This window comes from Gadus morhua, chromosome 5 (assembly GCF_902167405.1).
Source record: "Gadus morhua chromosome 5, gadMor3.0, whole genome shotgun sequence".
Taxonomy (NCBI): domain Eukaryota; kingdom Metazoa; phylum Chordata; class Actinopteri; order Gadiformes; family Gadidae; genus Gadus; species Gadus morhua.
In genome coordinates, this window is record NC_044052.1 from 12,211,375 (window position 1) to 12,236,604 (window position 25,230).

A 25,230-nucleotide genomic window follows, 5' to 3' on the forward strand; every position below is an offset into this window, starting at 1 on the left:
AATAAAAAAAGGTTGACGGTGGAAAATGTCATCAAAAACAATCGCACAAACAAACACACACGACCCGAGCCTCTGATAGGCTGGGAAGCCAAGCCGGGTCGGAGGTCAGAGTTGAACGTTTGACAGAAAATTAAATATGGAGTCCATATTCCATGAGAAAGTAAGTTTGTGTATTTTAATTTGAATATTGATCTATGAAAATTGGATGTTTTTAAGTGGACACCTTTAGTGCAGCTGCTGCGGTTACCCGCGCTGCCGTGCGTCCACTTCTAACCCGAGTTAGCGGACTTCTAATGGTACTAAACGCATTGTTTTGGCCCACGAGCTATGCTAATGCTAGTATACTGCATCTCGTTGTTAAATAACTGTTTATTTCTTACATGTTTTTCTAAGTTTTTAATTCAAGTACAGCGATTAACTGCTATTGTATCCAAGGAAAGCTAGTGTCGGTACAAAAAGTGAATGTGATCATCTTGCTTAGCTATATTTATCAGCGTTATGCGTTTTTTCCTCTTTGTCTTTTAAACTTGCATCAACTTTTCGACGCGTCGAAATGATAATGACTGATCCGTTTGTAGCAAGAGGGCTCCCTGTGCGCTCAACACTGTCTCAACAATTTGCTGCAAGGTGAGTATTTCACTCCCGTGGACCTGTCATCCATCGCTCATCAGCTGGATGAAGAGGAGAGGATGAGGATGGCAGAAGGGGGCATTGCCAGTGTAGAGTATAGGACCTTTCTACAGGTATTGGAGCCAATACGGGGCACAAGTGCCCAATGATTTACTTGTATTTGCGTTTAAAAATGGTTTATTGCATTTGTTTCTCACATTTATCTTTTTGTTTGTAGCAACCTTCTGGAAATCTGGATGACAGTGGTTTCTTTTCAATACAAGTACGTTTCTCTGCTCAATGTTAAACAGTTTATATTTCAAAGCAGACCCTCTTAGCACAAGTTAAGAGTTATAACTTGGCAGAATAATTATCTCTCTCCAATATCCTCCAGGTTATTAGCAATGCACTTGGAGTATGGGGCTTGGAGTTAATCCTCTTCAACAGCAGGGAATACCAGACACTAATGATTAATCCTATGTAAGAGCTGTTTTAAAGTTTTTTTTTTAATAGCAATTACACATGCAGAACAGCAGCACAGTATCCTCTAATTTTGTCATTGGTATATTTACATTTTGCTCTAAATGTGACATGTTTCATTTCTTTTCAAATGCTTCAGAGATGAGAAGGCCTTTATATGCAACTACAAGGAGCACTGGTTCACAATACGTAAACTTGGAAAACAGGTATGAGCATCAGAAGTGTTATTTACCACAGGTAAAATCCAATCCTTGTTGTCTGCATCTCGATAATGATGGCGTTTGGCTGTACGTTCCGTTGCAGTGGTTTAATCTGAACTCACTGTTGACCGGGCCAGAGTTGATCTCCGACACCTATCTAGCCCTCTTCCTCGCCCAGTTACAACAGGAAGGTAATAACCAAAACTCTGCTCCACTTTTTTTTTACCAATGTGTTGATACTTAACAAAGAAAGGAACACGAAAACAACCGTCTTTCCGCAGGTTATTCCATATTTGTAATCCGAGGAAATCTCCCCGAGTGTGAGGCAGAGCAGATCCTGGGAATTATGAGGGTGCAGCAGCAACAGCGTCCAAGGCTAATCGGAGAGGATGAAGCTAGCTCTAGTAGTGGTCAAAGGTATGAATAGGCCATTGAAATAGGCACCAGCATTTGAGCCACTACTCCTGAGTTCATACAGCGTTTCTTATCATCCCAAATCAGCTCTGCGTTGGCAATGGCTTCAGCCAAGCCGCCTTCGATGGGTGTTACTCTGAGCGGGAGATTGGTCGCCGATGTTCAGCCGGAGACGGCCATGGCTGTGGAGGATGAGGTAGTGGATGAAGACGAGGAGGAGCTGAAGAAGGCCTTGGCGCTCAGCAAACAAGACATGGAGGTGGAGGATGAGGAGGCTGACCTTCGCAGGGCTATACAGCTCAGCATGCAGGGTACCAGATCACTTCAGTACAGGATTTAATGTGTTCCCTCTGTTGACGTGATGGTGGGAAATGTGGATCCTCGTTGAGGTTCATGCACTGGCTCTTGGTACTCAGACATAACGTGCCAACATTCTGTGTTATCAATTATAAAAGGTGAATTCCAACTTGCCCTTATGACTAACCATACTCAATAATCGATGTAGGCAAAGTTTCTATGCAGGAAATATCTAATGCTTTGTTGTTTTAAAGATCACAAAAAAATATCTAACTAAGCCGGCAGTGGATAACTTGGGTCAGTGAATGTGTAGGAGGCAAACAAATATTCAGGGAAAGTGTTTACACTTTTTGTACAGGATCAGTCATGAGCAATGCAGCCTCTGAGACCAAAGTGGTGAACGTGAAGGCAGGGGGCCAGACCTACGGTAGTTCAGCAGGCCCCGGAGGCAGCCAGAATGAGGCGCTCACCGCAGAGGAGCTAAGGAGAAGGAGGCAAGCCTACTTCGACCGGTGAGTCGAACATCTGCACACATATACATTTACACTGGAAATGGAGTTGGGCCGTGTACAGTATATAGGCCGTTTGATTTAGTTGACAAACTATTTGTGGAATTATTTTTCTTATAGCCAATCTCAGCAGCCACCCACCGTTCCTTTGCAAGCGGAGGGTAAACTGACGTGTACTTCAGGTAAGGTACACGTGTGTTTCTCTTGCAAAGAAATATTTAACTACTATTACCGTTTCATTTATAAAACCACGTTTTGTTTTCTACTCGGTTTCCAGGTTCAAAGAGTAGTGAAGCAAGTACTGAGCCGAGTCCACAAAGCAAACCCAGCCAGTAAGGAGTGGTGGCAGATGTTCCTCTAGTGGCCTACGTTGTTTACCAGCTGCCTGGAGTGGCAACCACATCCAGGAGTAGCTTCGCTCCTTCCTCTAACCTTTTGCACATGTGACCACGCGGCCAGCCAGAAGGTTGACACAGTTTCCCTGGTTAAGTCGCTGACAAGCTATTGAGAAGAAGAATGAGAGAGAGAGAAGGCAAAGGCGGGACTAATCTCAGTCTACCCTGGCACTGAGGCTGGAAAAATGGTGATTACAGAACTCTGATGCAGTGAAACCCAGTCTGTAAGGACCTTTTTTACCATAACGCCTTCAATATCCAAATTGTATTTGTTTTGTTTATCCTCACTATTTTAATGGATGGGGGTAGTGTTTATTTAAGAAGACAGGAAAATACTTTTAAAAAATAAAAAGTATTTAAAAGGAAAACTTGGTTGTTTGCAGATAGTGTACATTGTGGAGCTCTTTGGGCCCCAGGGAGGGCTTGTGGTGACTCTACTGAGGAAAAGATTGGCACTGGAGATAGAGCTCCTCACATTTTAACAGTGGTGGAACGTAGTATGTTTATGCTTGGGGATTTTTAGGATATGAGAAGTTATCTGCAATCAACCAAAACTTTGTAAGTGGTACGAAGGAATTTAAATCTAAAGGAATTATATTTTGGCCAGCACCAAAAAATGGAAGGATATTAAGGACAAAATATGAATTGCCTATAAGCTATGCTGTATTGATCCCTGGGGTGTATCCTACAGCCAAGTTACAACCAATTAGAAATAATTCAAATTTGTTATAGTTATATCGTAAACATTATATTCGATAAAACAAATTAAATTTGAAACCAACTATCCACAAGGGATGCATAAATAAATAGCCATCAGTACCACTAAGATTGGGTTTGGTCAGGCTCAAGTCAAAAAGACTGAAGAAAAAGCTACCATTTCTATATAAGATGTGTCAAGACATAGTAGTTACCACAACCTCTAACCCCACACCTACTTGTCTGCTTCTACTGTTCTGCCCACAGAATAAATTCTGCTGATTGTGTTCAACAGCTAGAGAAAGGAAATCCACTACAAAGGATATGTAGGATGTAAAAGTATTTTGATGTTTCAGTTGGGACATGGTCTAGATGCCCGTCTTGTTATGAAAGCTTTTCAGTTACAGTCAATATCTAAATCAGATTTGAAAGGTGGGTTAGCATGTGTGGCTGAATGGGGCTTGTTGTCTGTAGAGCGGCTGCATTGTTGTAATACTCAGCTTGGTCCCAGTCTGGCGCAGGCCGATTTTGAACTGTAGGCTTTTGTTGGCAATCCACACGCTTATCACAGATTGTGCAGAAAAAACAAACATGTTGGTTTTACAAAGTTGTTTTGGGTCCAAGAAGAGTCAAACTAAAATTGGATGTAGAGCAACAAGTTAGATATCAGACACCTTCCTGTCTTATGGAAGTTACTATGGAGATGTTTCAGGTAAACTGGGTCAAGCCTTTTCTGGAGAACCGGTGCTTGGTGGTGTGGTGTCCTGTGTCTGAAGTTCACATCATTTCAATGGTGTAATGCAACAAGCATAATGCTTCTCGTCTGCAGCAGTGTCTCTGAGCTTTCTTAAAGAGCACCTAAGTAGGATATTAAGACTTTGTTAGTTATGAGGGGTAGCATAATTAGTCAACTTTAAATCTTTCTATAAATCATTGATCGGTTGTTAAGGTAATTGGAGAATAACTTAAATAACCGCTTGCTGTGAGCGCTATCCATCAAACCAATTCATCAAATCGTTTATTAATTTCTATAGTGTCATTCCAAAGAACTACGATTATAGTTTCATTGTTCATTTACATCGGGGGCTGTACAAATACTTATGAATTAATTGCATTCTGGAGGTTTAATTCTGATTTTTCTTTTCTTAGCTAGGTCTAACCTTTGATTGTGGCAAAACCCTGTTTTCTTATGTGTTTCTGTGTGACATGCCAAGAGGCCACGCAACCTCACAGTGTAGACCTCCCTCTGTCTGCCTCCTTCAGATACAACCACAAGTGTGTGTTTGTTGACTTCTTGGGGGATTCTGTGATGGTTATTAGTTGTTTTTTTGGATTTATTTGGGTGTTGCTTTGCTGGTTTGGAACTGCATATGCAAGATTTGCAGTATACAGCGTTGTTTGGTTTTATATGATTGCATCGTTTTCACTTACTCACATTCTTTGGTACTAAAATAATCAGTTTTGGTATACATTATTCATGTTATGGCTGCAGTGACTTCCTGTATTCATCTATTTTTATTTTGTATGTTATTAAAGTGACACTGACCCCATAAGTAACTTCTGTTCTAATGTTCACTTTGCTTGAAAAAAAATCCAGTGTTGAAATGGCCTCACATCTAGATCCACATTGAGGTTCCTCCTGTGGTTAATATTTAACCCTAAAAAACTTGCACTTTGTATCCCCAAATAATAGATTGGGTTTTGGACATTTAGTTTTGTTGTTTTCCAAGGCAGAACGGTAGGCCTGTGTTTTTCAAGGCAATCTATGATTGTATTTTCCAGAAAAAATTGATTTGGTTAAGCTACTTATAACGTCCTTCATCTTAATCCTTCAACATTTCAGGTTGAAAAGAAAAAGATGGCAGGGCCGAAAATGAGCCTAGTGCTTTACTTCCATCTCTATCTAGCGTGTACCTACCCGTACACCCGGACCCTTGCGCAGATCCTGTCACCCATTGCAACCATACAAGATCTGTCTTTCAAGAATACAGGCTTCTCCATGAATCTCTACAGAAGAATATCAAGTTTCCATGACCGCAACATATTTTTGTCCCCGCTAAGCATATCTACCGCCTTCGCCACCCTGTCTTTGGCCACCGATGGCGTCACCAGAGATGAAATATTGAAGGGCTTCAACCTGGAGGAGTTGGAGGTGGCTGGTCAGCCAGAATTCATTCCTAAACTATTCCAATATCTCCATGGAAACCTCACCCAGAATGCCTCCATACAGCTGGATCAGAGCACTGCCCTGTTTCTCTCTCAAGGGTTTGAGATTGAGGCAAAGTTCAGTGAGGAGATCAAGATGTATTTCAGCGCTGATGTCATGCATGTAAACTTAACAGACACAGAAGGCAGTATCGACCTCATTAATCAGTACATCAGCAAGAAGACTGAGAACAAAGTGACTAAAATGTTAACCAGCTTGGATCCACTCACCCAGCTCATGTTGATCAACACTATTTTCTTTGAAGGTAAATGTGCTTCTTCTCCAATTTAGAAAGATATGTATAAATATACAAATGTTTTCTCTTCCACTACAATAGAAAAACTAAGACTGTGATTTTGTCTTCCAAACAGGGGAATGGAATATGCCTTTTAATCCCAATAACACAAAATATGCCCCATTCTACATTGATAACTATAACGTTGTGCAGGTGCCTATGATGTTTTTAGAAGATAAGTTTTACACAGCTGAAGACATCCCCCTTGGTGCCAAAGTGTTGAAGCTTCCATATAAGCATGGTGTTGCCATGTTGATCGTCCTGCCAAACAAAGATATGGACTACACCCTGATTGATGATGAGATCAGCGCAGAGAGGTTCCAGTCGTGGGTCACAAATCTACGGAAAACGTAACTTTAACATGTCAAAATGTTAAATGACAAGAGCCGATTACATAGCTAGGCAGTATTACCACTCATCTAAATGCTGTGTATGGTGTCATTTGTACTAGCAAACTGGAGGTGCACATGCCCAAATTCAAAATGGAGCAATCGTATTCCCTGCACCGCCTTCTTCCAGACATGGGAGTTTCCACTATCTTTAACACTGCAGCCAATCTCACAAGGTTGTCCAAAAACAAAGGCATCAAAGTGACAGAGGTAAGTTTGTTTTCAACATCACACTTCTTGCTATATATGAACGAGTGGTAATACAGATCAGCATCACGTTATGCAGGTGCTGCACAAGGCCGGGATAGAGGTGGATGAGCTGGGCACCACCGCAGCAGCCGCGACTACAATTGGTATTACAGCCTACTCTATGCCGATGACCTTCACAATCGATAGACCCTTCTTCTTCTTCATTTACCATGAGGATACAAACTGTTTAATTTTCATGGGCAGGGTCATAGACCCCACCAAGCACTAAGGATGTTTCCTTCAATATTGGATGCTTAGATAACATACTGGAATATGAATGATGATAAATAATTGTAACTTTTGATCATCTGTATAATATTGCATATTAAAAATATTTCCACAAATGTAACCTGCTCTGTGCCTTATTACCTCTAAATTAATACCAACCACTAGAATCGCATTTATAGAAACGATTTATTTTTAAAAAGGTGCACATAAAAAACATGCTGGTATAAGTAGAATATAGTATTTTATTTTTTATAAATCTTCATTAAATCTTTACGATACGAACAAGAACAAGCTAACATTCATTAATACAGAAAATACATTGATCAAGAGCAGAGCCAGAGGGAGTTTGAAACAAATGATGATAGTATTATAAGGCAATAAAATACTTACGATCCCGTCTGTGCTGTTGTGTGGACTAATAAAGTTTTGTATGTCACGTGACCATCGTTGTAATGGCTGCGCTCTGGTGACATGTGAGTTAACTTTAGCAGCCTTCCGAATAAGAATTTCAGAGTTAAGGTAAGTTACTAATGTTCATTTAAATGTATTATTCTTGTAATTATCTAGAATTGACCGGAACAGTAGAATTGATTCAACATGTGTAATGTTAGGCCACATCGTTCAGACATGCACGAACTAAGTAGCGAACTAGCAAACACGAGGTAGTCACGTTGCTGTGTTTGTCGTTATAAAGTCAATCTAATTTGTCCTTTTTCTCTTTAGGAAAATGAAGCCAAAGGGTACAAACAAACGTAGATTCTTCACGCCGAAGCAAAAGTCGGATAATAGGGGAATTCATATAAAAGGTAAATGGAAAGCAGTAGACCTCGACCCAAGTATATTCTCCGATGAAGGAATGGGCGGCCTGGTGTGTTTCGAGGAGCTGACGGATTACAGTTTGGTAGATTCGCAGAGTCTCGCCTCAAACTTGGTAAAAAAAGAAAAGAAACCCCGGAAACGAAAACCGAGTGAGACGGAGCAGGATGACGGGGAATTTGACATGGAGGGTGACGTAGACCAAGATGCAACCAGAACATCCGATGAAACAACAAAAACATCAGATAAACCAGCAAAAAAGAAAATCAAAAAGGCCAAAGTAGCAGATGAGGCAACCAAAACATCAGATAAACCAGCAAAAAAGGAAATCAAAAAGGCTAAAGTTGCCGCGCCTGAGATTATTTCCGCGGATGTTGATGGAGATGATCAGGTACTGGTTAGTAAGGAAAAGGTAGAGAATAGAGCTTCTAACGAAGAGTGCGCTGGAGGTGAAGATTTAAAAAATGATGTGCAGTCAGAAGTGGAGACAACGATTGAAAAAAAGAAGAAAAAGAAGCAAAAGGCCACAGAGACACAACCCGAAACATTGCCAGAGGCTAAAGTAGAGGTTGAGGTTAAAGTTCTTCCAAAAAAACAACCATCTAAGGACAAGGCGAATAAGCTCCCTAAAATACAAAAGAATTGGACAAATGCTGCACTTTCTGGCTCCATCAACCAAAACGTGGATGTGAGCGCTTGGAAGGACCTTTTTGTTCCAGCACCCGTGTTGAAGGCCCTTAGCCATCTTGGGTTTGCTTCACCAACACCTATCCAAGCCCTGGCACTGCCGTCCGCTATTAGAGACCGCATGGATATAGTGGGGGCCGCGGAGACGGGTGAGTTCCAGTTTAAAAATGTGTACGCAAAGCTAATATGATCACCTATATGTATTTGGCTTTTTTATACCCACTGAACTCTATACTCACCTTTTGTTTTATCCGCAGGAAGCGGTAAAACCCTTTCTTTTGCCATCCCGATGATCCACACCATCCTGGAGTGGAAGAAGAGCGCTCCAGAGAAAGATGATGACATGCAATCAGAGAGTCCAGTCGTACCTGATGCTGAGAAGGGGGATGATGCCCGATCCGTGACTGAGGAGGAGCCTAACACTGAGGCTCCTCCTCCTCAAGATTTGGAGGACGTCGAAGGAGATCTCACTGAGGATGAGAACGACGATGGAACTAAAATGGGATGTGTTAAGGTCATTGACAATGTCGAATTTGACTTTGAAGATACTGCAGAAGATATCCCATCCGGACTTCGTTTTCAGCCTCTGCTTGGACTCGTGATCGCCCCAACCAGGGAGCTAGCGGTCCAGGTCAAACATCATATAGACGCGGTCGCACAATTCACTGGTAAGAATCTAATCTCCTCTTTTGTCTTGGTAAGTGTTAGAAGCATTTCAAACTCTGACAACAGATGTAAATTAGCCTTGTGGCTATAATCTGTCTCAATTATTAGTTGTGCATTGTCCCTTGCAAATAAACGTAAATATTCCCCAGCTGATAGTAATGAACGCTATATTTCCCCTTTTTGCAGACATAAAGGCGGCTATAATTGTCGGTGGAATGTCACAACAGAAACAATCACGCATGCTCAAGCGCCAGCCAGAGATCGTCATAGCGACTCCCGGACGCCTGTGGGAGTTGATCAGGGAGGGACACCCGCATCTGCTCACCCTCAGGCACCTCAAGTAAGTCTCCAAATCAAACCTCCGCCCCGCCCAATTCTCATCGCCGCTGACGAGGTACTGATTATCACTGACCTAACCCGACTATCCTGCGGCAGGTGCCTTGTGATCGATGAAGCCGATCGCATGGTAGAGCGCGGACACTTCGCTGAGCTGGAGAGCATCCTGGAGATGCTGAGCACCACCTACTTCAACCCCAAACGGCAGATGTTTGTGTTCTCGGCCACCCTGACCATGGCCGCCAGCGTGCCCTCGCGGCTCCTGCAGAAGAAGCGGAGGTTGGACACCAGGAGCAAGCTGGAGATCCTCATGCACAAAGTGGGGATCAAGTCCAAGCCGAAGGTCATCGATCTGACCCGGAAGGAAGCGACGGTGGAGACGCTGATAGAGACCCAGATCCACTGCGACAAGGACGACAAGGACTTCTACCTCTACTACTTCCTGCTGCAGTACCCCGGCCGAACCATGGTGTTCGCCAACAGCATTGACTGCATCAAGAGGCTCAACTGCCTGCTGGTCATCTTGGACCGCACGCCGCTGCCTCTGCACGCCAACATGCACCAGAAGCAGCGTCTCAAGAACCTGGAGAGGTTTGCTGAGAGGGATAGGTGAGTGACTTGTTTTTAGATTTCTACCCACAATTGGATTATCAACATCTACTGAAGAACCAATGCTGAGAATCTATTATAAGACATGCTCTGAGCTGCAACCTGCTGCTCAGAGCATGTCTTATAATAGATTCTCAGCATTATTTTTGTTCTCCTTGTCTGGAGATTCAGGAATAACATTTGTTTTGATCATTGCGTTTCCAGTTGTGTTCTTTTGACGACGGATGTCGCGGCCCGAGGACTGGACATCCCCAACGTTCAGCATGTTGTTCACTACCAGGTAAATGTCACTTTCAAATGGATCGGCACTGAATCTTTTACAAGTCATTCACATAATAGGCCTCCTTAAGACACTCCTTAAGACACATTTATGGATAAAAGGAAGGTCATAAGTGTGTACATATTTATGATGTGCTGGATATCAATTATACCTCCAACTCCAAAGAGAAGACGTTAGGTTAGCAGTTGATTTTAAATCATAACATTTTGTCCATGCCAGGTTCCAAGGACATCGGAGACGTACGTTCACCGCAGCGGCCGGACAGCAAGAGCCACCAAAGAAGGTCTGAGCTTGCTCATAATAAGTCCAGACGATATGCTCAACTACAAGAAGATCTACAGGGCTCTTGGAAAGGATGAAGAAGAAGTCTCCATGTTCCCAGTACAGAACAAATGCATGGATGTCATCAAGGTGACTTCTTTTGACATTGGTTGTTGTTGGTTTTTCTTCAGTGACATGTTGTGTTTGGTTAATATAATACCAGTTTACATTCAAAGGAGAGGGTGGGCTTGGCCAGAGAAATTGAGAAGATAGAGTTCCATAACGGCAAAGAGAAGAGCCACAACTCCTGGTTCCGAAAAGCAGCCGAGGACCTGGAAGTAGACTTGGATGATGATGTTTTGATGGGTACCGTTACATTTCCTCATAATAAACACATCTCATTCACTCATCTCACGTGTTTGGAGGAGTTTGTAATTTACTGTCCCTTTTTGCTTTTCAGGCAGAGGAAGAGACGAACATGACGACCGCCAGCAGCAGAAGATGGTGAAGGGCATGAAGAAGCACTTGAAGTACTTGCTCTCGCAGCCAGTGTTCAAGCACGACATCCGGACCAAGTACCCCACCCAGATGGGCAAGCTCTCCCTGCCTGTGATGCCTCGGGCAGGTGTGGAGTCGGCCATCACCAGTGTCTCAAAACAGCCCAAGAAACCAAGACAGAAGAAGGCTAAACAGCAGCAATGAGCATTGACGGAAACACTTTTATTTGCGGACAGACACGTGAGAAATGTCTTTTTACGTCCAGGAATATTTTAAACAACCTTTTTGAAGACAATATTGTGCAAAATTATATCTCTGTATGTTTTACAATCACTGTACAATTACATTATGGTATGAAAGGCATTTGTTTATGACTTTTTCTTAAATCCTTTTGATGTTTATGCATCCGATGAACAGCCCTTAGATGGCTGGAGTCTTTGGTGGACAGCAGTGGTCAGAGTTTGGAACGCAGATAGAGTATGTCGTAGTGGGAGGTGTGGTAGAGAAGATGCAGGGAGGGCTCTGCCCCCTCTGGAATGATGTGGTGAACCAGCCGATGGTCGTGGCCCTCCATGGACACTACGTGGATGCCAACATCCAGGGCCTTCAGTAGAGCCAAGATGTCTACGTGATCGCACTCCATCGCCATCGTCTCTACTTCCTTAAAGAATGACATTTTGGATTTCATGGCCCGGTTAGCAGTACAACAATGTTTACCGAATAATGTTATTGATGCGTTGTCATTACATCCTAAATGATTTGCACTACTCGGTCACAAGAGGGCAGCAACACTGTTACTAACTTGTTTGCAGTAGGTTTTCAGGCAAGGTGCTTCTACAAAGTTACAGAAGAAGTCTGCGTTGTTTTGTAGGTAGGTGGACGTGAGCAGTCTCAGATACTGGACGACGCTGTCGGAGGTAGATTGCTCATTGAAGAGTGTGAGCAACGTCTCTTCTTTCTCATCTGCCTGGCATTGCTCCACAACGTCTATGACCTAAAGAGAGAGGGTATTAGTTTGTCACGCTAAAATTATTTATAACTAAGAATTCACTTGAAGTGATATAACGAGTATAGGCTTGATCATATTTTGCAACATAAAGCACTGCTAATTCACTTTATTCAGGTGACCATTAAAGGCAGTCTCATCCAATCCTGCCGAGGACAGCTCTCCTCTGCTCTTCATCAGTCTAACCTTGAATCTGAAAATGTAAACCAACAGATAAGTCAACCTATTTGACAACATAGCCGATTAAATGTTACGCTGTGCTTATTCTAATATTTAGGGCTGACCTCTGCAAAATCCTGTCATTTTTGTGAATCGACTCCAGGTATGCAAAACAGAAGGCACGGTAGAAGCAATTCCCATCCCCACGAATCTTTCTTACGTAAGCATACTGGTCACTTAAATCCTGAAAAGAAACAACGGGTCAGATGGTGTTCACTGCGACCCCCTTCCCCTGAGTGCAGCAACCCGGCTGTAGATGAGGCGTACATTGTGTTTGTCATCCGGCGTTTTCTCCAGGAACACCGATGAAATGTCCTCTCGACCTGACACGAAGCTGGGTGGCTCCATCATCCGGTGTGAGAAGAAGACCAGCAGAAAAACAACCAGCCGATCACTAACAACCAGCAGATCCCCAACAACCGTCCTAACAACCAGAGCTACATACCGCACCCGGAATGTGGGGTTACCACGGTCACTATTTCAGCACTTGTGATGTGCTATTGTGCTACAATAAGTTAGCGACATATGAACTCTGACGCAGGACATTCAAATAATGTCACGTCAAATCGTGTTTGGTCGGACACAGTCGAGACATTCCTAAGGTTTTCAAACAAATTATCCACCAAGAACCGGATATTTAGAGCTAACACGTGTTTGAGTTAAAGGGACAGTACACATTAACAGACCGGATAAATAATTATCTTCTATTTATCCTAATTCATAAAACCTACACATTTGGCCGATTAAGTTGGCTCTCAACCAAAATAATAAACATTCAAAATGATCAATAAACAATAACATGTTTACATTAAGATGTTCATTGTTGATCAATAAACGTACACGGATGTTAGAATGTTAAATTAATGTTTAAAATAAATGAATAAACATTATTTTACATACTACAAAAATATAAACTAGATGTGCTCCTACAAATATAGGTATAGCAATACATTTTGGTCTTCAGCTAGCTAGCTGAAAGCGATGTTACTACCTTGTATATTGGAAATGTTGAGTAGGTTGAAGTAGTGCTGTAGGTTTATGGTGGCTTCTTGGGTGTTTTTGAGGGTTGCTAGGGTGTTCTGGCTAGTTGGTTGTTCTATGTAGTGGTCCTAGGACCTTCCAGGTTGCTCTAGTTCTAGATGGTTGCTAACGTGTTCTTGGTTTAAAAGTCTAATTCTTGGTGATTGTGTGGATGTTTGGGTGCTATCGATTGAGTAAAGGTTTAATTATTTTCGGGAAGGTTTGGGAAGAATAGTCTTTCGAGAGAATTGTTATTTTCAAACCGATTTTTTGATTGAGATGTTTGTGTATGTGGAGAACATTCAATGTTATTTGTAAAAAGTGATGAACAGCATTACTTTAAATTGAGTTTTGTCATTCCATAAAAGTTTGCAAATTAAGGGGGAGATATAAATGATTGTCCTTGCATCAAGTGTGACAGAGTAGGGAAATTTGGGAGAAATTATATCAAAAAAATCAGCATGATAGGTATAAGTATGAAGGGGGGTTGTGGAGCTAAAGGTGCACATAATATAGTTTATTTTTTATTTTTTATGTTTACTTAATTAATATACATTTTTTGTATTTATTTACACATTTCCATATTTGTATTACCATACCTTTTGTGTTTCATCATTTGTACTTAGAATATTTGTATTGTGTATATCTTCAACAAAGCAATTGTTATAGAAACAGAATACCCCATGATTAATAAAGTTATCTGAATAACCTAAATACTCGACTCAACTTATAGATTCCCTCCATAAGAGTCTAATGAACTATAGATATTCCACTCTTCTGGCTGAATTTGCTTGGACTTTTAATGAGTGTTTTGCTGCTGCTGTTTTTGACTGCGGGCGCAGCTCCTTGGCTGAATGCGGCGGCTAAGTCCGTCCAACTGGCCCCCCCCCCATGCTGCATCAGTCTGGTGGCTTTCCTCTCCGTGTCTCTGGTCTCTAGTATGTATTCCTGAAAGGCCAATGAAGTCAAATAAATGGATAACGATGAAAAATACATTATAATTATAACAACAATATTGATCAACCGTTAAATGTTAGTCCTTACTTGGACCATGTCCATCATTCTTAACAAGTCCATGTCCTCCAGCGGTCCGTATGTATTTAAATGGCACTGCCCTCCTAGGTTCCTGACCGCAATGAGCAGGCTCGCCACTTCTTCCACCTGTTAAGAGGAGGAGAGGGCGAGAGACGGGTTTGAATCCGTACCTCTCAAAGAAGATAGCATGACGGAGAGTATAACCCAATCAAACCCTACCTGGCCTCTCTGGTGGCCTTGGTCCATGAGCAGGTTCATTTCCCGCTGCTTTTTCTGCTCTTTTAGCATGTCCAGTTGACCCTGGAGGTCAGACAGGGCCCTGTTGTTCATCTGACACACACACACACACATACACGCACACACGCACGAACACGTGCACACACTCACCAAGAAGGGGCGCAGTTTAAGTAGCGAACTTTATGTACGTATCCATGGATCATGAACTTTACCAAAAAAATCTCCTGTGTCTAATTGGTCCCCACCAGCTGGTCCGTCTTGCGCTGCTGCTTCTGAAGGTCCAGGTGTCTCTGGCCCTGCTCCAGCTCCTGGACCAGCTGCCCCCCCCGCTGCTCCAGTTCCTGCTTGGTGACCGACAGCGTCTCGTGGCGATGAATCAGCGGCATGATCGGAGACTCGTTCCCATAGTCCAGGTAACCTGTGGTTACGGGTTCACACAATATAACAACATCACTCGCAAATCTGATGTAAACAAGTGGTCTTCGATCACGGATGAATCAACTCACTTTCAGGGAGATAGTCCAGCAGTTTCATCAAGTAGTCCTCGTAGATTTTGTATTTGGCCACTCTGCCTTTTAATCCCTGTTGCCTATATGGAAAGAGGTATGGCAAATAGAAAGCATTATCCCACAGGCGTAATCTCTTGTTATATGGAGGTGGATTTCCGAGGTCTCACCTGAATTTAAGTTGCAGCAGCTGCTGGACTATGTCTTCAATTTCCCGCTTCTTCAGGGTATTTTGTTCTCGTGCCGTTTGGTATTTCTTCACAGCCCGCCGTCGCTTCCCTTCATTATCCTCCACAAACTTTTCAAACTTCTTCGCTTTTTCTTTAGTCTGGATGTACATAAACAACCATAAGCCCTCTATTTCTTGTTAATGTATATATTGTGAATGTGTGTGTGTGTGTGTGTGTGTGTGTGTGTGTGTGTGTGTGTGTGTGTGTGTGTGTGTGTCTGTGTGTGTGTGTGTGTGTGTGTGTGTGTGTGTGTGTGTGTGTGTGTGTGTGTGTGTGTGTGTGTGTGTGTGTGTGTACGCACGTGTATGTGTATGTGTGTAATGCTTAAAAGTAATTGGGTTTTCTGTCTGAAATCAAATCCCCCTAATGTGTTTGTATGAGCCTGATCTTGTTAGGGTTACATAATGTTGTACAACCAACCTCCTGGTGTTTCCGGAGCAGTTCAGCGCTTCGCTGACTCAGAGTCTGAATGAGGATTTTAAACTCTTGGTGTTTCAATGATAGCTGCCGGTCCACTTCGTCCAATTCAACCTGCTTTTTCAGAACCAGGGTCCGTTGCAAGGTGTTCACCCCTGTCTCTAAGATTTTGCCAGGGGCCTACAGCAAAACAAATCCACTTTGAAACCTCTCCATATTAAACATTTCACCACCAGATTTTTTTTTTGATTGTAATTAAAGTAAGGCTTTCAATGAAGGTACATTTCGACTGTCCTACCTCGGTTAAGACAGGTATGTAGTTGACATTTTCTGAATGTCTATTTTGAAGGGAAAACATAGTAAGATGTAGCCAACAACATCAATCATATGGTCAACAGAGGATTAAAAAACGATCTATCTATGCATTAACCTGTCTCTAAAAACATTAGATATTCCTACCTGGTTTCTTCCAACTGCGTTTCAAAAATATTTCTTATTCTATTTTCCAACGTTAGTTGTAGTCGAGGATCGCCGTTCTCTATGAAAGGAAAAGACCCAGTTGCCATGTTTGTTACTTTTAATTTCCAAGCAGGTCTTCACTATAATTTAACTAACATAACTTCTCTATCTGCACGTTGCGAAATGATTTGCATTCGTATTTAATCCGTGTGTTCCACGGTTGCCTAGGAACCCGATACAGGACCGGGGAATGCGCAGGGCGACTCTCAGTTGTCATAGTAACCGGGGAGGCGTTCTATTTCAGTGAGAAGAAGTGAGAGGCATGGAGATGAGATGTTAGGTGGCCCCGCTTCAATTTATCGCTTGATCAAAGCAACCATTAATATTAGCATACATGTTAGCACTCGTTAGTGCGTGTGGGCGGTCCTACGAGCACTAGCTTAGGAAGCGGGTTTCTTATCTCCCTTATGGATATGTAGGCCACATTTTATTTAAAAAAATATTAACATATATATATTTATTTTATTGTAGCTAGTGGGTGGATGAGGAGGGAGGGGGGAATTACAAACTTTGCTTGTTTATTTCAATATTTTTTATGCGATGCACAAATTTATTTTGAAGAAAATTGTATCAGAAATAACTGTCCATAGTGGGCGTCCATAATCTCATCTTAATGTGCACTTGCCTTGGCCACAAGGACGCGCTAGATACGTACCGGGAGTCACTCCGGTAAACCTCCGGTAAATGTATGTAATACCGTACCCTTAATATCCTGTACATATATGTAATAACAAGGATTAACTTTATGTTTTATCAGAATAACATAAAGTTATTCTGCACACAGTTAGTGCACATTATTTTTATTTTTTTTATTTTCCATAATGTCTTGTTTTTTTTTTAAACAATTTATGATGACTATATGCTCTGTAAGGTGACCTTGGGTGTCTTGAAAGGCGCCTCTAAATTAAATGTATTATTTTATTATTATTACCGATCGTAAGCATAACTTATGGGCATCATTATAGGCATCATTTGATGAGAGAGAGAGAGAGAGAGAGAGAGAGAGAGAGAGAGAGAGAGAGAGAGAGAGAGAGAGAGAGAGAGAGAGAGAGAGAGAGAGAGAGAGAGAGAGAGAGATCTTTATAAACCATCCTCTCTGGGTCCGTGGTGTGGAGCAGCGACCTGCACAGGGAAGGTAAGACTGTAAGAGTCCTGTAATAATCATCTGAAGGGAATATGGATTACAGGGTATCAGACCACAGGGTATGCCTGCGACAAGCACCGCGGTCACTTGATTTTGTTTATTTTTATATAAAGTAGGTCTTTGATTTTAATGAAAGAAATTGTTGTATTCTATGTAACTTCTTAAATTGGAGGGTCTTGGTCTTATGATACCTCTAGAATTCATTTAAATTCACCATAATTCCAAAGAGCTTTATATGCATGGAAAATAAGCATTCTCATTTATAGAGCAGTTTGAAATTTCACAAAGGAATAAGAACTAGAAAAAGGAAAAACAATAGCGAAATATTGATTATCATGGTATGAGGTTATATGTGTCGGGGGGAGGATGATGTGGTCTGAGGGGTTAGGGAGTGGGTTAGGGGGCAGTGTCAGGGGGTATGTGGCATAGGTCCATGGTATGTGGGGACTGGTTATTAGGCTTCCCATGATCATCGAAGGATATATTGCTTATGTGTATCCTGAAAGGAATTCAGTCAATTATAATAAACTCTAATAACTGTTGATCTGACATTATTACGTAAAATAAATGCACCTACCTCGATTGAAATCATGAGATTTATGAAAGAAACGGCACACTTCCAACAGCAAATAATATACAGAAAGGGCAAGTAAGCAAAAAACTGGAACCTTTCCTAGGTAAGCAATGGCATTTGAGGAAATTGGACATTAATATGGTAACCAGGGTTTTGGAAACAATTGGATCAGTCTATATGGTATCTTTACGCACAGCAGGATACACTTCTACAAGGTCATAAAGTGCCCTTAAAACATGTATAGGGTTAGCCAGAGTCCTCCAATCAGACAACTGGATTTCTTGTATATAAACAGAATGTCGTGTCTATAAAGGGAATGTCCTGTCAACAGGGAACGTTGTATATGAGGATGATTAGCCTCCTTGTTCTGCTGCTGGGGTTCTCTGGCGTGACCTGCTCGCGTGATCTTCCAGGTAAGGTCTGAAGTCACTCCCTCTCTACTGCTTCCACAGCTTCGATCTCCCTCTCAAATGATCCCTGGTCTCACCATCTTTAACACTATCCTCCTCCTCCTCATCCTGAGTGTATTTTCCTGCCAGATCCTCTGAAGGGGGGGTCTACCTGTGAGAAGCACACAGAAGTGTGTTTGTACGTACCTGAGGGGGAGGCCGTTTACATCGTATCAGATACTCTGAGGGATGCTGATGTCAACCAGACCATCCAGTTCACATGGAGACGCGAGAAGGGAAACACCTCAATCTCTTCCTCAGAGGAGGAGCGGATCCATCACCACGGCCCTGCCCTCCTCTTCCTCCCTATGTACCTCAACGACAGCGATCTCTACATTGCCCGGTGAGACAGCCCCTAGGCGTACCACAGTGATAGAAACTGACAGTAACACTAGACCCAGAAACAGTAGAGCAGGAACCTGATTTCCTGATTTGGCTCTTGGGTTGTTGGGGAGTTTGTAATATTAAGGATGGATAAAGCAGTCTTCATGCCAGACAGTGAACTGGTTCAGTGGTTCCTGTGTCTTCATGGCCTGGTCCTCCTTGGCAGGTTCGACATTGCCGGGAAATGCCATATCGTATACGTACCTGTGAAAATGGTGACAGCCAGGGAAGCGGTTTACACACCCCTAAACCTCTCTGATACCAACCCCAAAATCATCTGTCCGGAAATTCTCAAGGATGCATGCAAGGCTGAGAAAGGGGTATTCAGCTGGGACCGGGTATGTCACCAGACTCTGTACCAACTGTCTAACCCCGACCTGCTCCTTAATGAACCATGTCTGACCTGTTTAAATCCTACCTGCTCCTTAATGAACCGTGTATGACCTGTTTAACTCCTACCTGCTCCTGAATTAACTGTATTTGACCTGTTTAACTCCTACCTGCTCCTGAATTAACTGTATTTGACCTGTTTAACTCCTACCTGCTCCTGAATTAACTGTATTTGACCTGTTTAACTCCTACCTGCTCCTGAATTAGCCGTGTATGACCTGTTTAACCCGTACCTGCGCCTTAAGGAACAGTGCATGTAGCCACTGTGTAAACCCTTCTTAAAGACCTGCCTTACTCCTGTTTCCTCAAAGAACTCCACTCTGATGCCAGGGGAGGCAGGCGAGGACCTGCAGCTGCTGGGCGTCACCAAGGCGGACAGCGCCTTGTACACCTGTAGGTGCACCTGGAGACACATGGAGCACATGGCGTACAACACCACCGCCTCCCGGAATCTGTTTGTACAGGGTCAGTCTCCAACCCCTTTAAGGTTAAAGTTAGGGTCGCTAGGGTCAGAGCATGAGTAGAGGTGACTGAGTGAGTTACCTATATGAATGGATTTAGATGTATATGTATATGGGTGATTCTACTGAATTGAGCATTCAGATTTTAGATATTTATCAAGAACATATTTGGTTGGTGAGATGTTTCTATTTGCAAATGTGGTGGAAATTCTTCAAACTGTATTGACAACTTAACCCACATTGAAATAAAGGGGTTGTAATAGTATCAAAGAAGAGTAGTCTCTGCAGAGAGGTCACAATACACGCCAAGCATACAAAGGTTGAGGCACTGAGGGGCCACACTCCAGTGGTAGTGCAGGGAAACATCCTTGAGGGCACCGCTGCAGACAGCGATGCCACTACTCCCTTCGTCATCCAAGGCGTCATCCGAGGCTGTCTCAGTACCCCTCCTAGGGCAAGGGCCAAGGGCACCCACTGGTACTTTCAGTCACGTACCTATTTCAAGGCTGTGCAGCAACGTTGAAAAGGATTTATATTTTCAAGCGAATCAGAAGTGCGGTGGTATTTTTCCGACCCTTATGGAAGAAGCATTTGGTCTATTGTGGCCTTCAACCAGAAATGAGTTTGACACCCCTGAATGACATGCTGATTTAGTTTCTCCATAAAACAGTCAGCGATTATGATCCATTTTCTTCTATGTTCTATGTGGATTCTATGTTATTGTTCAGTTCCATGGGTTAAGAGGAAAGGGAGAGGGCGGGACTCCGTCGTGAACTCTATCCGTTTCAGTTCCATGGGTAAAAAAACCTTGAGGGAAGAAGGAGGGGGGGACTTCTCAATGACGGATATCCGTATATATTTGATCTCCTAGTCTTTGTTGTGGCTCTTCTAGGCGTGTTCTAAATCTTCTCACTCCGCGGAGTGTTACCTGGCGTACACAGCTCACAGGAAGAAAGAAAATTGAAACTGTGTTTCTGTAGACTGGGATGGTGCCACAATGAGCTACTATGGTGCATGAGCCTCTATCAGCCCGAGAAGTCTACGCTACAGGAACCACAGCTTCATTGGGAAATGCATAATAATGGTGTCTCTTATCTCATGGTGGTTCATCCCATTTTTCTTTGTATTTTCTTAAACCCAAAGATAAGGGTTTTTTTTCGAACATCCAAATCATCCATCCCACCACCCAGGACCTGATGGTTCACCCAGGTAAGCTCCTCATTCGGGGGTCGCCTGAAATGCAGACGGGCTCACAGTAGATTGCAGACTGATGAGAAAGAGATATTTGATGATACATTGTTGATTGATCAAATAATTGTTTGAAAGGTTGTATTATGGTCTTGCCTATTTACGAACAGACTGCATAATGCTAAATAGGTGCAAGTGAACTAAAACTTATCACTGAGTGTGATACGATATGGATTCATGACCGGGAAATTGGTATCATAGGCAGACATAGGTAGGAGTTAAAACCATTCTGGTGAAGTAGACATACGCAAATGAAATGCAATGGATATGGAATTTCCAGAACCTAAAAATGCCCTGTTCTGACCTTATGAAGAACCAGAACCTCTATTCTCCCAGAAACAGGGTGATGTAGAACAGTGTTAGCAGTGGAAGACTAACAGCCCCTGTTTCCTCTCTAGGTTACCTACTGTCGATAAAGTGTGAGGCCCTCATTGGGACCAACGTCTGTTCCGAATATCTTGAGGGATATCAGGGGATGTGGGAGAAGAACAACCACAGCTTGAATAGTATTGACGGCTACAGGCAGAATTTCTCATGGTGAGAGGTAGAACAAAAGCAGCATTTTCCACTAACATCAACAGCAACACCTACAGAACTTCTTCTACTAATAATAATAATACATACTCAAACTCCTACTCAAACTAATACTACTAATACTATTAATACTAATGTTAATAATGACAACAGTGATTGATCTCCATCTATCTGGTGGCGCTGCAGTAACATGGAGGAGCGCTCTAAGAAGAGCTTTATCACCTCCACCCTGATTATTGACAAGGTCCAGGAGTCCGACCTCAAAGCCTCCTTCAGGTGTCGGGCTAAAAGCCCAACGAAAGTCAAATACCACTATCTGACTCTCAAGCGTGCAGGTCCGTGAAGATCATTTAGAATATACACAACATGTTATTCATATGTAGAGAGAAAGCCATTAATTAATCCTCCTTCCTACCTGGTTCTCAGAATCACTGACCAGCCTGCTGGTGGCGTTGATGTGTGTCAGTGCTGTGTTCCTGTTAGCCACCACTGCCATCAAATACTTTGCTGTGGACCTAGTTCTGTTTTCCCGAAGGTTCCTGCCATGCACCAAGGCCCGCAATGGTGAGTACATCACAGGGCTCCCATCCACGCTACTTAAAAAGACTTGAGTTCCCATCTGCGTTAGTTACAAAGCATTGATGTATTTTCTAGATGGGTTCCTGGTATGTGTTCACGCGGTGTTTCACGTCTGCTCTATGTCTGCTGCCTGTGCTAGATGGGTTGCAGTACGACGTCTATGTGGTGTACCAATCTGAGAAGGTCATGGAGGAGATCCTGAGCCGGTTCCTGTTCCAGGCTCTGCTCCAGGTCCTGGAGCAGAAGTGTGGGTTCAGGGTCTTCATCCACGGCCGCGACGCCATCCCCGGAGAAGGTCTCAGGTTTAATGTCCGCACAGCATTTTCTGTACCCATAAGTTTTGTGCTGAACTCATAATGCACCAAAGAAGAAACACAACCCGACACAAAGATAATACCGTAGTTATCAGCAGCACTAATGCTCGTGGAAGGAAAGAGAAAAGCGGAGGAACTCAGGAGGAATCGACACAAAGTACTTAGAAGCATGGTGTCGGAAGCATAGCAAGCCTGCCCACTAACAATTTACAAATTGACTGAATATTTGTTCTGGTAAGGTGTATGCAAAATGAACTCCTTATGAAAACGTATTACCATAACCAGGACAGGAATGCGTATATTCAACAGTACAGTTACGCTGTCATGAATTGGCTTCAGATAACTATGCTTCATAGCATAGTTACAATATTGTTGACCAATACAAAATATGTGTACTATACATCCCTGCACCCAACCCAGTCTCCCATCACAGGAAGTACTGCGGAATCTGCGTGGTCAGATACAATCACTGGTACACATCCTTCTTCAGATGCTTGTCAGACGAGCATCCTTCCACTCAAGCAATACCTCCTGACTAACTTGTGCAATATTATTGCACTAGAACTCAAAAAAGTTATTGGACCCATTGCTAGCTGCAGCACAGTTAGCAGCCACAGCACAGTGCCCGCGGACCAACTCCAGGTCTACTGCTAGTGCTTTGCTCAAGGGCACAGGCAGGAGTGTCCAAGTTTTTGGACAATCCCCCTAGGCACTTATGTTCTATCCGTAAGAACCCTATTGTGTTCGTTAGTATTATTATATATATTTTTCAGAGAGAAAGTTGTATGAACTGGCATGCTTGCAGAACTTATGAAACAAATTACGGACGCAAAAGACCAGCCAGAGGTCTTTGCCCATAGGTGTAAAAGGTATTGTTATTGAGTTCCACTTAATAACACAAAAGATGGCAGAGATATACCATTATATTAAAAAAACATATGCATATGCGTCACAAGGATGTAGGCTTTCTGGTTCAAAATGGCTAAATTAGGTTTTTCCATAGTGTACCTATGACAAAAGTGTATATAAAAGCATACTGGACACATTTGTTTAAAGTTTGCATAGCTTGACCATGGCCTCTTGCCAGTGCACACAAATCCTAATTCTAAATTCTGTTTTTTTATGCTTTAGAAACATGGTTGGTGATCATTTTAATGCATCTATTTACGTTACACCAGTTTGTATGGCATACCAATGCCATTTGACCATTGTTACCAGGCTCCCCATTTTCTCCAAGTATAGCAGTCTCCTCCTTCTCAGAATATAGTCTGTACTGCCCCTGCTGGTTGGTAAATGCATGTGGCGCACTGTTAGAGCATGGGGTTTCTCCTCTTACTGTATCACTCACTTGGGAATAATTGAAAGGCGCTATATAGAAAAAAGTATTAATATACTAATGTTTATACTAATGCGTTTGTAATACTAATACTATTAACTAGATCTCCGTCCTGCAGATTGGTTGAGGCAGGTGGAGGAGCGCGTGATGCTGAGCAGGAGGCTGATGGTGGTGCTCACTCCAGGGTCGGAGGTCAACGAGACGCTAGGCTCCTCCCCCAGCGGTCCACCGAGCGAGGCCGTCGACTGGCAGGTGGGTCCTCACACGTCGATATCCAAGAACGATCAATACATCCAGTGATGCTTCAGGTAAAGGTGCCCAATGTGGGACTTCAACCTGGTGTCATATTGTGTCTGAACGAACACGCCAATTTCAATTTAGTTTGAAGTATGTATGGGGCTCCACTCAGAACCTTTTGGCTAGACACTACTATCCGGCCAATCCCCCGAGAAATCTGTGTGTGTGTTTGTGTGTGTGTCTATGTGTGTCTATATATGTGTGTGTGTGTGTGTGTGTGTGTGTGTGTGTGTGTGTGTGTGTGTGTGTGTGTGTGTGTGTGTGTGTGTGTGTGTGTGTGTGTGTGTGTGTGTGTGTGTGTGTGTGTGTGTGTGTGGGTGGGTGGGTGGGTGTTTTCAGATAGGGCTCCACCATGCCCTGCTCCAGGAGATGAGGGTGATCCTGGTGCAGCTGGGAGACATGGGACCCCAGGGCTACACCCATCTTTCCCCCACCCTGCAGCACCTCGTTCGCAAGTCTGCCCCCCTCTGCTGGAGGGAGGACTCCCCGGGCGCCTCCCATTGGAACTCCCGCTTCTGGAAGAGGGTGCGCTACGCCATGCCCTCCGCCGTGGCAAAACCCTCTTCTTCTGTGGTGTGATGGCTGCTGGGCTGTGATGTCAACATGGGCTCAAGACCCACCGATTCCATTTCAGTTGCTTAGCCTGTTGTAATGTACCTGTGGCAATGCACCCAGCTAATCCCTCTTGTTAAGCGCCCCCTGCTGACCTGATGACATGTTCAACGTATTAAAACTGAAACCCAGGCTGAATATCATTGAGAGCCCATGTTATGTCAGCTGCTATGTTTGCTCTGTGTAGCCATGCGTCTTTATCCCTCCTTGCGTTTCCTCTCTATGATGATTGTTCTAAAGGGCCCCACTACACCACCAGGCGTGAGTGGGACTCGCTATAACAAACCGTCAGAAATTCTACCTTTTCCTGTGCCTTAGGGACATCACTAGTGACATCCACTTAGATGTATGATCAACTGCTACAGCCCACTGGGCAGGCCGATCTATTCGCTAGGTGGACACATCCAAGTTTGATTTAGCTAAGGCACAGGATAGGGCCACATTTCTAATGACTTGTTATAGCTTATCTCACTCACACGTGTTGATAGGGGTCCTTTAAGTTTATTTTTGATTAATTATAATGCTTTTCAGTTTTTTTTATGTTGTTCTGAAACATCTGCATCAATAAAGAAGATTTGCTTGAATGAGTTTCATGGTTT

The 25,230-nt window shown here is 43.0% G+C and overlaps 6 protein-coding genes across 9 annotated transcripts; 4 read left to right on the forward strand and 2 right to left on the reverse strand.

The window, feature by feature from the left end:
* Window positions 1-54: 54 nt before the first annotated feature.
* atxn3 (ataxin 3) lies at window positions 55-5,157 on the forward strand. The gene is made up of 11 exons (XM_030356730.1): window positions 55-160; window positions 579-743; window positions 848-892; window positions 1,004-1,089; window positions 1,229-1,295; window positions 1,393-1,480; window positions 1,571-1,706; window positions 1,791-2,014; window positions 2,359-2,512; window positions 2,630-2,691; window positions 2,787-5,157. Exons 1-11 carry the CDS (start codon window positions 137-139, stop codon window positions 2,843-2,845), a joined length of 1,110 nt encoding a protein of 369 aa, XP_030212590.1. The 5' UTR covers window positions 55-136; the 3' UTR covers window positions 2,846-5,157.
* A 64-nt stretch (window positions 5,158-5,221) lies between these two features.
* Window positions 5,222-7,088, forward strand: serpina10b (serpin peptidase inhibitor, clade A (alpha-1 antiproteinase, antitrypsin), member 10b). Of its 2 annotated transcripts, XM_030356721.1 has the most exons (5): window positions 5,222-5,338; window positions 5,444-6,071; window positions 6,178-6,451; window positions 6,553-6,700; window positions 6,777-7,079. In XM_030356721.1, the coding sequence occupies exons 2-5, from the start codon at window positions 5,459-5,461 to the stop codon at window positions 6,966-6,968; spliced, it is 1,227 nt and encodes a 408-aa protein (XP_030212581.1). In that variant the 5' UTR covers window positions 5,222-5,338; window positions 5,444-5,458; the 3' UTR covers window positions 6,969-7,079. The 2 variants fall into 2 exon arrangements, with proteins under 2 accessions (XP_030212581.1, XP_030212580.1); XM_030356720.1 differs by having other exon boundaries at window positions 5,320-6,071; window positions 6,777-7,088.
* Window positions 7,089-7,373: 285 nt separating this feature from the next.
* On the forward strand, window positions 7,374-11,483 carry ddx24 (DEAD (Asp-Glu-Ala-Asp) box helicase 24). The gene is made up of 9 exons (XM_030356665.1): window positions 7,374-7,486; window positions 7,691-8,619; window positions 8,728-9,138; window positions 9,323-9,476; window positions 9,572-10,081; window positions 10,286-10,361; window positions 10,581-10,772; window positions 10,859-10,988; window positions 11,083-11,483. The coding sequence occupies exons 1-9, from the start codon at window positions 7,398-7,400 to the stop codon at window positions 11,322-11,324; spliced, it is 2,733 nt and encodes a 910-aa protein (XP_030212525.1). The 5' UTR covers window positions 7,374-7,397; the 3' UTR covers window positions 11,325-11,483.
* LOC115544005 (ubiquitin thioesterase OTUB2) lies at window positions 11,322-12,974 on the reverse strand. Of its 2 annotated transcripts, none has more exons than XM_030356744.1 (5): window positions 12,613-12,974; window positions 12,411-12,529; window positions 12,313-12,319; window positions 11,923-12,114; window positions 11,322-11,781 (listed from the first exon to the last, which is right to left on the reverse strand). In XM_030356744.1, the coding sequence occupies exons 1-5, from the start codon at window positions 12,694-12,696 to the stop codon at window positions 11,575-11,577; spliced, it is 609 nt and encodes a 202-aa protein (XP_030212604.1). In that variant the 5' UTR covers window positions 12,697-12,974; the 3' UTR covers window positions 11,322-11,574. The 2 variants fall into 2 exon arrangements, with proteins under 2 accessions (XP_030212604.1, XP_030212603.1); XM_030356743.1 differs by having other exon boundaries at window positions 12,235-12,319; window positions 12,613-12,970.
* A 169-nt stretch (window positions 12,975-13,143) lies between these two features.
* Window positions 13,144-16,517, reverse strand: ccdc197 (coiled-coil domain containing 197). The gene is made up of 9 exons (XM_030356729.1): window positions 16,250-16,517; window positions 16,089-16,128; window positions 15,794-15,970; window positions 15,314-15,471; window positions 15,144-15,226; window positions 14,883-15,055; window positions 14,620-14,730; window positions 14,410-14,526; window positions 13,144-14,313 (listed from the first exon to the last, which is right to left on the reverse strand). Exons 1-9 carry the CDS (start codon window positions 16,354-16,356, stop codon window positions 14,116-14,118), a joined length of 1,164 nt encoding a protein of 387 aa, XP_030212589.1. The 5' UTR covers window positions 16,357-16,517; the 3' UTR covers window positions 13,144-14,115.
* An 849-nt stretch (window positions 16,518-17,366) lies between these two features.
* il1rl1 (interleukin 1 receptor-like 1) lies at window positions 17,367-25,215 on the forward strand. Of its 2 annotated transcripts, none has more exons than XM_030356696.1 (12): window positions 17,367-17,444; window positions 18,359-18,440; window positions 18,567-18,819; window positions 19,027-19,198; window positions 19,562-19,715; window positions 20,855-20,920; window positions 21,358-21,496; window positions 21,680-21,828; window positions 21,920-22,057; window positions 22,212-22,374; window positions 23,841-23,974; window positions 24,359-25,215. In XM_030356696.1, the coding sequence occupies exons 2-12, from the start codon at window positions 18,371-18,373 to the stop codon at window positions 24,613-24,615; spliced, it is 1,695 nt and encodes a 564-aa protein (XP_030212556.1). In that variant the 5' UTR covers window positions 17,367-17,444; window positions 18,359-18,370; the 3' UTR covers window positions 24,616-25,215. The 2 variants fall into 2 exon arrangements, with proteins under 2 accessions (XP_030212556.1, XP_030212557.1); XM_030356697.1 differs by having other exon boundaries at window positions 22,212-22,367.
* Window positions 25,216-25,230: the final 15 nt, after the last annotated feature.

Bases quoted from the DNA above. Each gene is read 5' to 3' on its own strand.
- ccdc197 (XM_030356729.1), bottom strand. From the start codon at position 16,356: ATGGCAACTGGGTCTTTTCCTTTCATAGAGAACGGCGATCCTCGACTA. The intron at 15,056-15,143 runs GTGAGTTGATTC...CCGTAACCACAG, and splicing joins GCTGGACTATCTCCCTGAAA to GTTACCTGGACTATGGGAAC. The intron at 14,314-14,409 runs GTAAGGACTAAC...TTGGCCTTTCAG, and splicing joins GAATGATGGACATGGTCCAA to GAATACATACTAGAGACCAG.
- il1rl1 (XM_030356696.1), top strand. From the start codon at position 18,371: ATGAGGATGATTAGCCTCCTTGTTCTGCTGCTGGGGTTCTCTGGCGTG. The intron at 20,921-21,357 runs GTAAGCTCCTCA...TTTCCTCTCTAG, and splicing joins GGACCTGATGGTTCACCCAG to GTTACCTACTGTCGATAAAG. The intron at 21,497-21,679 runs GTGAGAGGTAGA...GTGGCGCTGCAG, and splicing joins TACAGGCAGAATTTCTCATG to TAACATGGAGGAGCGCTCTA.
- LOC115544005 (XM_030356743.1), bottom strand. From the start codon at position 12,696: ATGATGGAGCCACCCAGCTTCGTGTCAGGTCGAGAGGACATTTCATCG. The intron at 12,320-12,410 runs GTCAGCCCTAAA...TTACATTTTCAG, and splicing joins AATGACAGGATTTTGCAGAG to ATTCAAGGTTAGACTGATGA. The intron at 11,782-11,922 runs GTTAGTAACAGT...TCATTCTTTAAG, and splicing joins TGAAAACCTACTGCAAACAA to GAAGTAGAGACGATGGCGAT.
- atxn3 (XM_030356730.1), top strand. From the start codon at position 137: ATGGAGTCCATATTCCATGAGAAA. The intron at 1,090-1,228 runs GTAAGAGCTGTT...CAAATGCTTCAG, and splicing joins ACACTAATGATTAATCCTAT to AGATGAGAAGGCCTTTATAT. The intron at 2,513-2,629 runs GTGAGTCGAACA...TTTTTCTTATAG, and splicing joins AGGCAAGCCTACTTCGACCG to CCAATCTCAGCAGCCACCCA.
- ddx24 (XM_030356665.1), top strand. From the start codon at position 7,398: ATGTCACGTGACCATCGTTGTAATGGCTGCGCTCTGGTGACATGTGAG. The intron at 9,477-9,571 runs GTAAGTCTCCAA...ATCCTGCGGCAG, and splicing joins CTCACCCTCAGGCACCTCAA to GTGCCTTGTGATCGATGAAG. The intron at 10,773-10,858 runs GTGACTTCTTTT...TTACATTCAAAG, and splicing joins AATGCATGGATGTCATCAAG to GAGAGGGTGGGCTTGGCCAG.
- serpina10b (XM_030356721.1), top strand. From the start codon at position 5,459: ATGGCAGGGCCGAAAATGAGCCTAGTGCTTTACTTCCATCTCTATCTA. The intron at 6,452-6,552 runs GTAACTTTAACA...CATTTGTACTAG, and splicing joins GTCACAAATCTACGGAAAAC to CAAACTGGAGGTGCACATGC. The intron at 6,701-6,776 runs GTAAGTTTGTTT...CACGTTATGCAG, and splicing joins AAGGCATCAAAGTGACAGAG to GTGCTGCACAAGGCCGGGAT.